At 37.0% G+C, this 12,180-nt stretch overlaps 1 protein-coding gene across 1 annotated transcript in view; it reads left to right on the top strand.

The window, feature by feature from the left end:
- GLT1D1 (glycosyltransferase 1 domain containing 1) overlaps nucleotides 1–11,755 on the top strand; it is a 40,087-nt gene extending 28,332 nt beyond the window's left edge. Inside the window, exons 11-12 of the mRNA XM_026037478.1 lie at nucleotides 2,010–2,108; nucleotides 10,190–11,755. Coding sequence (XP_025893263.1) covers nucleotides 2,010–2,108; nucleotides 10,190–10,336 — 246 coding nt within the window. The 3' untranslated portion in view covers nucleotides 10,337–11,755. The remainder of the gene's footprint in view (nucleotides 1–2,009; nucleotides 2,109–10,189) is intronic.
- Nucleotides 11,756–12,180: the final 425 nt, after the last annotated feature.

The raw sequence follows: 12,180 nt of genomic DNA, 5'->3' as shown, positions 1-12,180 counted from the left end.
AATTTTAGTGGTACACACTTTTTTTTTTTTTTTTTTTTTTTTTTTTTTAAAAAAAAAGGAAACAGAAAATATGAAATAAAAAGAAGGTCAAGGGGTGTGGGGAGGTGACCTGAAAGCTGACATGCTGCTCCAAGCTCTTGAGTTTCAGTTCAGAAGTTCAAGTAAACCGTTTTCATCCTCTATTCATTGACTGTGTTCCAGCAAGACCGAGAGCAGCCAGCGCACCCAGGACAGGGCTGTCCATAGGAAATAGGGAAAAGGGAGATGAAGTGGATGATTCAGAAAGGCTCTCCCCTCCTTTAGGGCTTTGGTAACCCCGGGTTAGGTTTAGGGTTGCGTATAACTAGAGCCAAAAGCCTCGCCCTCAATCTGCGAATTCCAGCCCCAATCAGGCAAACTCAACTCCTATCAGAGCTGGGTGAATACTGGGAACTTTGCTGGGCTGGTGAGTAGATGTTGTCATGTTTTTCTTTTTTTTTTTTCTTTTTTTTTTTTCCCTTCTATATTATAGTAAGTTCAAAGCTAGTTAATGAATCATTTTGGCTGACCAAAAAATGGCATTTCTCGCATCAATATGACAGTGAAAAAGCTGTATCAATGCAATTTTAGATACAGAGATAAATTCAGAAATTTGGCCTGTAGTTTTTATTTTGCTGAGTTATTTACTCTAGTTTGAGTTGACTTTATTAATCTATTTCTGAATTACCTCCAGCTGACCCTGTGGTTTCTGCTGTGAAGTGTAGAACAGGTTATATCATTAAGGGTTATTATTATTTTTAGAGCTAACTGCTGCAAAGCAGATGTTTGTGCCAGAAGGGCTATAGGAGTTATATGTCTAGAGTAAATTTATCTGCAGTGCTTCTTGTTTTAAACAGTGTTTCTCTTGTATATTTTAACCTATTAGCACATGTTGCTAAGTCACAGTATTCCTTCACTGTGCAAAATATAATTGGTTTTGTACATTACTGGCCAGGATATTTTTTGTCTTCAGCTTTGTCTGAATTAAAAACAAAAAAAATCAAACTCTTTATTTTCTCCCTAGAGTTTGGGGGTTTTGCTACATAAACTGATGGAAAATAGCTTCCTGTCTGGGAGTATAATGACAGCAATTAAAAATGAGTTCTCTGTGAAGTGACAGAGAAACAGATTGAAGATTTGAGGGGAGTGAAATTTTTTTCTGATGTTTGACACTATGATAATTATACAATATGTTTATTTTTTGGGGGTTCAGTTCAGGGTATCTCAAGGCTTCCAGTTTGGCAAGAAGACTTAAAACTTCAGGTCAGGCTAGGTTTATCCACCAGGTTTTTCAATACCTAAACTGTAATTTTAGAAGTTGCCCGGCCTTAGGAATCTTGGAGATGATGTCCTGGTTGTGGAGGGGATGCTGTGGTGCATGTCTGCTCCTGACAAGATACCTTCTTGAGACCCCACCCCTCCTTTCTTCTTTTAAACATATATAGAGAGATGTATAAATGTGTATACATGCATGCACACGCATCTATATATCTATCGATCTATGCACCTTTATTTATAGAGGCCGTAGAAAGTCCATAGAATGCACATTTTGATTAGAGCAAACAGGTAATATGTGAAGGGGAAAGYTGACCTTTTATGCTATTAACTGACCTTCTTATCTGTAACAGTGAGAGTTACAGGCACAACCTTTGATCTGAATTGAACTTTACCTCCTTAAAATATGTCAGGACCTGCCAATGGGCACCACATTGTTCACACCATGAGCAGGAGCTGAATAAAGGATGACTCAGCTGTGGGACTCTCTGGACTGATTGCTTCTGATASTCTTTTCAAAGTAACAAGACTGACAAAAAAACCTAAAGAAATCGTTTCAGTGAAGTTGCATATGGGAGATCACATTAGACTTGGTATTTTTAGGTTGGCGGGGGAAGCAGTGGGAAAGAAGTTGGATGCTTTGTGTCTGCTTCTCATTTTAAACTTCTCACCAGTGATGCCTCAAGTGAMCCATGTTGTTTCCTTTCTTCTTCTAGGCAATGGATTTAGGCATACCAGCGCTGGCAAGAAACATTCCTGGGAATGCAGCGATAATAAAACATAAGGATACAGGACTGCTATTTTCAGATCCAGAGGTAACAAAACAACAACTCCTTAGACAAGCTCTGGTTCCCTTRCAACGATTAGGTTCATTTTTCCATTATATGCTGCGTCCCTCTGGATACTTTGCTTACACTCTCAGCAGTTTTTCTCCGATTCTCCTAAATCCCCGCGTTTCAGACTCGCTTTCTCGAAGCTTTGGTCTCACGTTCATTTTGCAGTTCGTGGAAGTTTTGCTAGGTGTCAGCCTTGTTGAATGTTTGTCTAGCCCATAGCCCTGCACCTACCCCCGTGCCAGCTCAGCCCGTGTCCTGCAGCGGCTGCGCTCGCTCTGAGGGCACTCCATGAGCAAACCATGAGCAGGCTGGATGGGCTGCGTGGCTCCTATTGCCCCTCAAGTGTCAACCCAAATGCAAACTCATCGTATGCAAGCAGCAAGGAGAAATATAAGTTTSAAATTTCTGTAATTACTGATTCTTGTAGTTTCTATAATTTCTGATACTATATGTTGATCTAAAGCAGTGTTAGGTGAAATATATTGCTAGGTCAGAAAATGATGACTAGCACCAGCAGCATTTTAAAATGGAGTTTCCGTGCAGACAAGTAGGAGTGGGGAGAGTGGGCGCAGTCAGCAGTTAAATTCTGAAGATGATAGTTTGAATATATTTTATTCCACTGTAGCTTTACTGTTATGTAATTGTACATGATGAGAAAGATGCCGTTCAGATACAACTTCCTTTGGTTTTAATTCACYTCTTTTTTCTTGCTTGGTTACTTTAGTAGTAAAATACAAAAGAAAGACTCTGACAGCTAGTTTTTCAGAGGCCCTTTTCAAGAATGTCTTACGTACAGTTGCTTCGCCTTCCTTGCTTTTTTTTTTTTTTCCTTGTTGAAAGAGGTAATTTGACATCCTGTTAAATTATATAGGTTTTTATAGATTCACTAGTTTTAATGATGAGGAAGGAAGGCTCGTTCATTATGAATGCACTCATACTTTGGACTTCAGGTGGAAGGAAGGCTAGAGTGATATTTTGTATGAGGGGAGAAAAATATCCGTATTTGTTTGACAGACTCTATACTAGTCCCAGGGAGTAGAATTGGATCATATCAATAACAGACTGCAGATCTCTTTACAAGCGGAGCCTGAGAGAGGTTGTATTGTATTTTTGATTTGGTTGTGTGTCAGTGTATTTCATTATTGATTTACTATACCCACATAAATCATGAATTTCTGCTGTGATCTTATATATACGTATCATCATATATGGAACTCTCATATATAGTTTTCAAACATGTCATGAACATATTCTGCATGAATTGTATTTCTTTTGCAATATGAGGCTGTAACTGATTGACTAGTATAGTGAGTATAGTAATTAGGGAAAAAATAATTGAATATCAGCCTGTTAATTACTACATAAACCAGAATTTACTAGCTACCATTTTTCATCTAAATCATTAAAGATTTTTATCGAAATCAGGATTAAATAAAACTTACTATAATAGTCTATTTGATCATTTTGCAAAGTATAAAATCTATCATTTATCTACTTTGCGGAATATGTGTGCTTATGTGATTAATGCATGCTATTAAATATTGTTTCAGGAAGGTGACTTCACTGGCTCAATTATTTTTTAATTGTAAAAATTCTTGCAACTCATGGATTTTTCTGCGGTGGTTTCTACTACCAGATTTCTTTGTTAACCTCTGGAATTTATTTTGCTGGGGAAGTATTCCTTATTCTTACCTCTTGGAACAGGGGAGAATAATTTTTGGCTGGTGGAGGCTGAGATGTAAAACTATTAGTAGAGTTATTTCATCATGTAATCTCTGAGAAGAACACTGTGACTTGCAGATGCTTCTTCAAAATTTAAAGGATATAAATAAGAAGTATCTCACATTGAGCAAGCAAACTGATGGCTCTTCTGACCTTAAGTCTGTTAAATACTAGTGTTTACCTCAACTTGCCAGTTGCTTTCTGTTTGGAAATAAAAAACATAATTTATATTGGGCCTAATTAGCTCCTGCATACATTTTTTAAAATAAAGCAAACAAACAAACAAAMAAAMCCTGTCCTATGGTCTTAAAGCATCCTACACTCCAATTGYTTTTTTGGAATTCAAGATCAATTAAAAATGTCCTATAGAGAAAAGTACAGGTTTTAAGCATTGCAGTAGTTTCACTGTATTCAGTGAATCTCTACTAAGGGCTTTCCTTCATACCAGTACTGCAGTCCCACACTGTACATCCAGCTAGAGTGCTATAATCTTAGTTTCAACAACCCCTTGTGTGTGAGCTCCTTTCCCTGCAACATGCTGTGTCAAAGATCAGCAAACCCCATTCCCCTGCTGCTTGTKGACCCCCTTTTTTGTTGTTATTCCACAGAGTGCCTTTTAAGTGAAGATGGCACCTTGCATTATGATATTGTCTGCCCTGCTCCTAGGGGATATTTGTACTGGGATCACTGGTATTTGTGCAGTTACCTTCGTTTACAAAGCAAAGTAATACCCCTCCCTTCTCTGTACAACAGCAGTTGTATCTTATTTAATAATAGCCATTTCATAGCTTTATTGGTGGCAAATAAAGTAAAAATGATGAAAGAGTGAAAAAGGGTCAGGACAAGATTTGTTTGCAGGGTAATGAGCTCATCCCACTGCAGAATCACTGAAAAAGTTTCTTCTTGCAGAGTAAAAATACTAAATGGACAAAATGTTAAATATTTTCACTCATAGTCTTAAAGACAAAAATACTGTTGGTCCTTATCTTGCAAMGCCATATCAAATACAGCTTTTCAAATCACTCTATGCAGTGTATCAAAGATTGAGAGTTATATTAGATCAAGGAAATGAGATTAAGTTAGAACACTTCCAATTTCAAGCTATTTCTTATACATTTTTGTTGGACAAAGGAGCAGTCTGGATACTGTCTTAGAAGATTCAGTCTGTCACTAGGTATGGGAAAGAAATTTTCTCCTCTCTCTCTCTCTCTTTTTTTAATTTATTTTGATTACTTTGTCATTTAAATATCTGGCAAAATATTTTCTGCTGTAACCTCAATTACAACAGGTTAGTTTGCTCTTAAATCAGTTCTGTCAAGGCAAACTGTTTAGAAATAATCATTTTAAATTAATCTCAGATTTACATGCTGTTTCATTTCTGTTTGATTACAGTTCAGATCGTTCAGGAAGCAGGAGACATTATTCACTATCTTAAGSTACTGGAATTGTCCAGACTTTATCAACGAAGGAAGTTTATTTCTAGCATAGGTTAAATGTGAATCTCAATCACCTTCCTGCTGGTTTTGCATTAAACATTGCTGCAAATCATTTTGTTCTTTATTGCATAAACTAGCTGATGTCTACTCATGTAATTACATCTCTATTTGGTTCTTAATTCCTCACTAACAGTATTTTTCTGCCACAGCAAGCTGTATTTTTTAATCTACCTTTGTTTACTGAAGTGCTTGGAAGCCCTTTAGGCTTACTTTGCTTGTTTGTTTTTTGAGCAAAGGCCTTTTCCTTCTTGTACTTTATTGTAATTATAATTACGCTTACATATACACTTAAAAATATTCTTTCCTCAGAGATGCATTTCAGGGTAAGACTTTCTTCAGTAAATTTGTTTTTGCTCAAGAAGAAGGGASCAAGGGATAAGGACAAAGACTGTCCTACTTGCTCACCTTTTTCCCCATCCTGAAATTTKTATCTCCTCTCCTCTTTCCTTTGTGTGGCAATTTCTAGAGGGCTAAACATCTACCAATCTCTTTACCTCATTTCACTGTTCTCTGCAATCTAAGTGTTTATTCCTTCCCACTGAGAGCYTTTTTAGGTTTCCATGTCTGCTTCATCATACAGCCTTGTCCTTTAATTCTTAGGTAAAGTGAAGTCTAAAAGGATACACTGCAGACAGTGTAAGGAGAAGGTGAAATTCTCACACAAAATGCACTCTTCTGTTTTAGCCCAAAGCCAAAACAGCCACAATCCAGAAAACAAAGAAAACTCAACTGTTCAGGAGAATATAAATGATCAGGATGTATTAGTGAAGGCAGCTCACAACATTATAATTAAATTGCACTGTTTTATACATTAAGGGAAAATTCTTCTAATGATGTGGATAAGTTAGTAGGGTATGATTAAAAATCAAGTTTAAATGCAAGTTTATGTTAAAAGTGACACTGAGTTAATGGGACATGAAAGAAAAAAACTGGTGAGTTGGAGATATGAATAGCCATCTGCTTTTGGGCCATAAATAATTAAATAATGCCCAAAACATGTTGAAAGGGGAGGCATGGAGTTATTGAGCATCCTAAGGTTCAAAATGATATAAAAGGTAACAGAAGGAAGGAGAGGAGGTAAATGAGAGGGTCCAAGCACAAACTGCTGAAATGAGAGCAGGAAAGACTGAAAGCAGAAGTAACTTTTGAAGTGGAAGCCCGAAAATACAACTAAGTTGCTGGACCAGCAGCAATAACATTGCAGGCATGTGGACCCTGGGCCAAGCATGGATCCAACTATAAGTGACCAGGGATCCAAGGCAGAATTTAGCCTACGTTTTATTGTAAACTTAAGTATTGAATAGACCGATTTGTGATTTATTTATTTATTTTGGGGACAGTGCTAGCAATCACTATCTATACTCACTTAGAAATACTGGCCCATTGCCCTGTGAGGCACACAGATGTGCTTGCAGTCTGAGCACTGCCTGCCCCTAGGTAGGTCTGTCACTGCTCTGAATTTACAGCCAGAGCTTGCCTTCCCTGGGGTGATTCTCTGCTGTTTAAGAATCATGTTCTTTTACCTGCTCAAGCTGATATGAAATGGTTTAATAGCAGACTTACTTTCATTATATAAATAATATATTAACCATGTGTCTTATTTTCATCACATGTGAGTGGTGGCGCTTTGTACTGCTCCTTGTAATTGAAGGAGTATTCGCTCTGTTTACTCAGTTCACTCTTTAATTTTTTAAAGCTTTATCTTATAGATAAAGCTTTACAGATCTCTATCTAGATATCTGTATTGCTGGGCCCCTGCAAAACATTATACAGAATTTCTTTGAGGTGTTATGTGCAGAAGCCAGGTTTTCTTTAAAGATGACACCCAGTTTACCAGGGGAAAAAAAAAATATCATGGATCTTGCCATTAAAGAATGCCTGTCTCTGAAGTGATGTACTACCCACAAAAAGGGCACATGCACTAGTATGTGTGGATGTAAACAACATATTTTTTCTCTTCTTTTTTTCCTCGGTTATGGCTAACTATTAAGGTTTTGACTTGTTCCCCCCCTTTTTTTTTTTTTCTATGACATATATTTTTATATGTGAACAAGAGGCTTAGTAGAAACATGTTTTTCTTCTCCCCTGTAGTTAGTTATCATGCATGTTCCCTCCTTTGCTGTTGCAGTTCATACTCCTATGTTCGGTAATTAAGAAGTAGTTTGTGAATTTTGTCCTCCTTTTGCCAGAACGTCACATTTGCAGCAAAATCTGAGCGTGCCAGATAACKTGCAGAAATACTTAAAACAGCTGATGCAGAGACATGTTACCCCACAGTAAAGAACTTCATACCATAGGTTTTCAGTAGAGAGCAATTAAATCCTAGCTTCTCAGAAAGAGCATTGAGTTCCCAAGTCTGTTCTGCAAGTGGAAGCCCATGCTTCAGATTTACCACAAAACTACAACTGAAATTCAAGACAGTTGGGGTTAAGGAAGCCACCTGCAAATGAGGTTACTGCTTTCTAAAGCTAAGTATACAAAACTGAAAAGAAATAAAGAGCTCAGCCAGATGCTCCAAGGGTACGAGGCAAAACCCAGTTAAGTCACAGTGAATCTYTCCATTGGCTTCCAGTCAGAGTGTGACTTGTAGGTGGTCACATTTGATTAGCAGAAGAGATAGGGATAAAGCTGAGAAGCCCTAACTCCCAGTTCTGGTCCCTGGTATTTTTCCRTTTGTTCTTTCTCCCTCCTGCATTTGTTCTGTTTTTCATGCTCTGGACTCAGCTTGGCCTTATCCTGAAATTATCCCCAGCATTAAGCATTGTAACTGTGCATAAGTATCTCATTGCTTCTATCATTTACATGTTTCCAAGTTTTTGTCCTCTATAGCCACGTTTTAAAGGAATGCTAATAGGACTACCTGTCAAGAAATGTTACATTGCTGCTTCTGTTCTGGGGTAATTTACATAAATTATTTTTAAGCATTACTTTAAATAAAATCCTCCACAGGAGCATAAAATTACAGTTGGAATGTAGTTCAGTGTGAACGGTATTTATTACTATGATTATATGGGCGATTGGCTGAAGCCAGCATAAGTCACGTAAGCCTTTCCCACCTCCCCTGGTTTGTATTCTTAGCAGTTATGGATGGAAAAGAACCTGTCTGTAAAGTTGGAGTCAAGGGCTGGATCTGCTCTGTCTGATACAGGCAGCTGTAGGATACTCTCTAGATCAAATTCAACTATCTTCCTTAGGGAAAGTCTTATAAGCACAGCCAGAAAATATCCTCCTCAGATGATGTGAATCCTGAGGATGTAAGTAGTTAGCAATATAACTGATACTAGGTTCATCAAAGGTTTTCAAACAGGCATAGAAAAAAAATGATATGTGTGGGATGCAACCCGTGCTTGGATCATTGGACAAGGACTATCATTCKTGCACCCACAAGCCATACAAATCTTTGTGAAGATTAGAATGCAATACTGATTTCATGTAAAAAATACAACATTTTGTTGATATCATGTAAGAAAAATATCTTACAAAATCAGTTCTGTGTAGAAAGAGTAACTTAGTTATATGCCTTTTAACAAAATTGATTGTATTTTTGACTACCTATAGTTTATGGCACTGAAGTATTTATTGACAATTCATCTTGTCAGTGGGAGTCAAGTGACTATAACACGTTCAATGTGATTTCATACAGCAGTGTTTTTGTGGGGTCATGCTATAGTGATGTATTATGTATTAATGTGGCTTACCTTACAGCTTCCATATTGATTGTGGTAAGCAAAGGTTTTATTTCTTTGTACACCTTTATAAGCAAGTTGTACTTGAGTTTTAAGTATCACCTAGTAGTTAACCTAGTGGTGATATAACTCTATTCTTATTTGTGATACTTCCTTTCGTAGCTGGCAGTTTATGAAAATAACCTATCGGCTTTGGCCATTCTTTATCTCCTCATGTGCTCCTTAAAATCTGTCACTGAGCTGCACTACCAATTGTGTAAAGTAAAGTATCTTAATTTTTCATTGATCCATTAGCTGTTTGCTTTTTTGAGCTAAACCAAGACAATATTTTCAAAGATTTGAGCACATTTGTGATCAAGATGAAATACTGGATGTTATCTTGTGATAGAAAATTAGACCAGCTGTTCAGAATAGATTAGTCCAGACATCAAATCTCCTTTCACATGTTTGATGTTCACAACTTCACTTCCCTAAAACTAAATTAGACTGGCAGAGGAACAAACAAAGGAATAGCTGTAGTCTTTCAGGTCTGGTATTTTGCCCAATAACATTAAAGGAATTTCATTTGTTGCTTTAYTTTTTGGCAAAGCTTGTTAAGGAAACACTCCTGGATCTGTAACTGCCCAGAACTGACAAGTCCAGACAAGCTCATTGCTGCATGCATGGTCCTAACTTTCTGATATAACTGTCTTTGTGGAAGTGAGTTTTTTAGTCTTACTATACAATTAACTAAAGATGTTTCAGTAGCAATGAGCTTAGCAGAGCTTACTTCAATCTGATGCCAGCTGTCCTCCATGCAGGAGACCCAGGGAATTGTTTAATTTATAACCAGTCTGTTTTTTCTTACATTCTAGTAGGCAAACAGTTTTTGTGTCCATTAAATTTGCTGCATGGATTTGCCTCAATGCTCTTGAGATTTGTCTTTGATTTTAAATCTCTAAGTTGGCGGGCTGTGTAAAAGATATAAAATAATTATTTATTGATTGTTGTATATAAACAAACTATGGTACTTGACCTTGAAAAAATGACTTTGAACAGCTTTATATCTGTCTTGGCTCACAGCTGAAGTGCTTTGCAAGCTATGCATATAAGCGCTGTCAGTAGCATTAGAATTTCAAGCAACTATTAATATATTATTTTTCTTTATCTTTTTTAGGAGTTTGTTGTGCTGTCTAAGAGTTTGATGAATGACCCCATTATGAAAACAGAAATTGTAAGAAAGGCAAAGGTCTATGTGAAGAAACACCATTCATGGGAATGTGAAGGAAAAACCTATCAGAATCTTGTCCTAAGACTCCAGTGAACTGCAAGACCAAAGCTGATACCCAGCAGTTTGTATCAAGTACTTCAATGATAGAAATGTAATTAGATGAAAGTTTCTTTTTAGAACAGAGAGCTGGACAGACATTTTTCTATTCAAACATACCAACATCACAAGAGGGGCCCACGGCATCAAGCTAATTCACCCAAGCCAACACACTGTCTGTAAGGTACCAACTTATTGCAGACCAGTATAATTCTGTAAGATCTCAAGGGAGAAATGTATCTATTCAGCAGTCACAAAACTTCAAAAGTTGTAAAGCCACCAAAAGAGGACTGTTTTTTTTTTCTTTTTTTCTTTTTGTGCAGGTAAGCACACAGCCAAGTAGAACTGATCTCAGTTGTTGCMGTTGTGCTGCATCCTAAGAAGTCTGCAGTGAAGTAGCTGTTGTTTTTTTTTTTCCTCTAATTTTACTGACCCAAATGTATTCAGTTTTGCACAGTTTAGATGCACAGATGTATTAGATGCACATATAATATTGCAAAACAAACCTCGTACATTCACAAAGYGAAGGTTTGTTATATCTACAGAGTACAAGATTATCAAGGTGAAAGCTTTTTTTTAAGAATAAGATTAACATGTCTWTGCATTGACGACATGATGATCTGGGGACCAACAAGCAACCAAAGTGTTGATGCTTGAGGAAATATACTGAAGTGAATAACATATGGTTTTACCTCCCTGTAGATACTTGAWTTTTTTTTTCAGGTAAGCTAATGTTTCCAAGCAATGCTAAACCTGCATTTTCTTTTGGATTCTGGGAGCAGAGCGAGCACTTAAGCTCTGTACTCAGCTCCAGATTGCAGAACTTGACAGTACTACCCTCTGCAGAACTATCTCTTTGCAGATGGAAATATTGAAGTCAACTACCTCTTAGTTTAGTCACTGGTCTTTCGTAGTTCTGTACGTCCCCTATTTACAAAGATATCTGACAGCTATAAAAAAGGAGAGAAGGAATAAAAAGTATTTTCCACTTGCTCTGTACTTGCTGCTGCTATTTGTGGATTTCTTTATGTGACACATAAAGTGGCAACCTATTTACAAGCTCTAATAAACCTCTGTTTTAAGTCCTAACTAAACAATATTCTAGGCAGCTTAGTAGTAATATCTTTGAATCCATAATTGCATATCTAAGGACTGCTACTTATAGAAATAAGAATGTCATATTTTAATCTACTTGCTATTGTAAAAGTGTTTATTTTRTATAGGCTTGATCTGTGAGAATCACCAAGAAGTTTTCTGTAGATTTGAATGGCTTTTGTCAAGGGCTGTATTGATTTTTTTCTCAATAGTAGTAATTAAGTTCATTATGTATTTTAAGCTTTGCATCTGATTATTGATGCTTTGCAGCTCTAACAAGTGGGACAGTAAGCAAAAATGAATTTAATATCTCACATTTACTTCTCTAAAACTTCCCCTACTTTTATACTTTTATTGTCCTGTGTTTCAGCTCAGCATTTTCTGCAATAATGTGAGTGTTATTGAACATGAGTGTTATTGTATCAGTTCCTCCAGGTAAAAACTATCCTCATTTCAAATCTGAGAATTGTTGCAGGYCTTTCTCAGTACTTTTGCCCAAGTACTTCTGGAGTTTCAGCCTTCTAGAACGTAAATAAATCTGCRTTAATTGTGAATTAAGGGCCACCTGGCTACCAGCGATTTATTTATAAACTCACACTTGCATCTCAGCCTATTGGGTAGTTGTTGCTGTTCTCATGCAGATCAGTATTTCTTTCACTAACCAGTGAGGCCTCTTAGGGGATCCTGGTCTTTGCTTTGATCCATGTTGGCTACATACTAAAGGAGGAACTCCTGTGGTATTGATT

The sequence above is a fragment of the Nothoprocta perdicaria genome, unplaced genomic scaffold (genome assembly GCF_003342845.1).
Source record: "Nothoprocta perdicaria isolate Ctin4 unplaced genomic scaffold, notPer1 scaffold_2, whole genome shotgun sequence".
Classification (NCBI taxonomy): domain Eukaryota; kingdom Metazoa; phylum Chordata; class Aves; order Tinamiformes; family Tinamidae; genus Nothoprocta; species Nothoprocta perdicaria.
The sequence above is the reverse complement of the archived record's forward strand: the minus strand, read 5'-3'. Positions and strand labels throughout refer to the sequence as shown.